This window comes from Acanthamoeba castellanii (genome assembly GCF_000313135.1).
Source record: "Acanthamoeba castellanii str. Neff unplaced genomic scaffold scf7180000084698, whole genome shotgun sequence".
NCBI lineage: Eukaryota > Discosea > Longamoebia > Acanthamoebidae > Acanthamoeba > Acanthamoeba castellanii.
The window spans coordinates 125,696-127,273 of NW_004457373.1; the positions used below are offsets into that span (position 1 = coordinate 125,696).

The 1,578-nt window shown below is 59.0% G+C and overlaps 1 protein-coding gene across 1 annotated transcript; it reads left to right on the plus strand.

Moving 5' to 3' along the window:
* Positions 1-391: 391 nt before the first annotated feature.
* ACA1_130730 (metaldependent hydrolase) lies at positions 392-1,383 on the plus strand (the record flags this gene model as incomplete). Its single annotated transcript, XM_004336833.1, has 4 exons — positions 392-485; positions 683-901; positions 974-1,050; positions 1,138-1,383. The coding sequence occupies 4 exons, from the start codon at positions 392-394 to the stop codon at positions 1,381-1,383; spliced, it is 636 nt and encodes a 211-aa protein (XP_004336881.1).
* Between the last annotated feature and the right edge of the window lie 195 nt (positions 1,384-1,578).

Here is a 1,578-nt window from a genome sequence, read left to right on the forward strand (position 1 = left end):
GTCGTGGTGGTCCAGCAGGGTGATGTGCCTCACCTGGGCAGCCCAGATGAGACCACTTCCACGTCATAGCGGTTTCTTACTGTGTACCTTGCTGGCGAGGCGACGGATGAGGTCGGGACGGCCCACGTAGTCCAAACTGCGATCCTTGCCACGTCAGTGCGCCATCCTCGCACACGCACACCGCACACGCACACCGCGCACAGCACACCACACACTCGCTTTGTTCTTCTACACGTACAGGAAAACGTGGGCGTCGGGGGTGAAGGCGGGGTTGTCCTCGACGCGTAGAGGATGGGAGGTGCTGTGCGGCACGAAGCTCACGTCCACCAGCGAATCCTTGTGGAACCGCAGGTACGCCGCCAGCGCCGCAAACGCGCCTGCGAGGTAGAAGATGGACTTCACTTTTAACTTCCTGTGTGAAGATGATCAGAAGGAGCCCCAGGCATCAAAGGGGGGAGACAGGCACCATCTGGGCACGGACAATGGTAAACCACCCGCACCACCCGCTTCCCTTCCTTCTCCATCTAAGCAATTTATATTGTTTTGTCATTTAGCTTTTATTTTTCGTTTTTTTCAATTTTATTTCAGAAATTTATCTTGGCACCATGAACAAGCTGCAGCTGCTGGGTTGGTTCCCTCTCCGTTTTCTTGGGCTGCGAGCACTCACCGGTTGTTATCGCAGACTCCCTGTTTGGTGCGCCGGAGGGGGAGGAGGGTGGTCAGGTGGTGGACGTGAGCTGGCCGCTGGAGGCCGGGGTGACGGCCTTCAAGGACGCCCCCGAGCGCGCCTACACGGTCGACCGCTTCCGCGACTGGCCCAAGGACCACGCGCGCGAGTCGCGCTTCACCATGTGCCTCCACACCGGCACCCACATCGACGCCCCCGCACACTTCCTCGAAGGTGCTCCACATCGACACGACACGACACATGACACACTCACGACACTTACAGAGTGGTGTGCGTGTGCGGCAGATGGCCACTCGATCGAGAAGACGTCGCTGACGCAGCTCGCGGGCAGGTGCTGCGTGCTTGACTTGACCCAGATCGAGGTAGCGGGGTGTCCTCCACAAGAATGGCCATTCGCTGGCTAAGCCTGCGTGTGGTGATGTTGTGTGCGGTGGTGCGCGATGAAATAGGGGGACGCGATCACGCGCGAGGCGTTGGAGCAGCACGAGGCGGTCATAGAGAAGGGCGTCATCGTGCTGCTCAAGACCGCTAACAGCGCGCTGAGCACGACGGCGCCGTTCAACCCCAAATTCGTGTTTCTCCACATCTCCGGTGCCGAATACCTGCGCGAGAGAGGTCTGTTCCTCATCTTTCCAAACGTGAACGTTCGAAATGCTAACATTTCTGCACCCAGGCATCAAGGCCGTCGGCGTTGATTACCTGGGCATCGAGCGTGATCAGCCTGACCACGTCACGCACAAGGTCCAGCACACCACTCACACACCACACGCACTCATGGCACACGACACCACACGCGACACACAGTGCGTGGCTAACGTTGCTGTATTGTTGAGGTACAGACTCTGCTGGGCAGCCAGATTCCGATCGTGGAGGGCCTGCGCCTTGGGCAC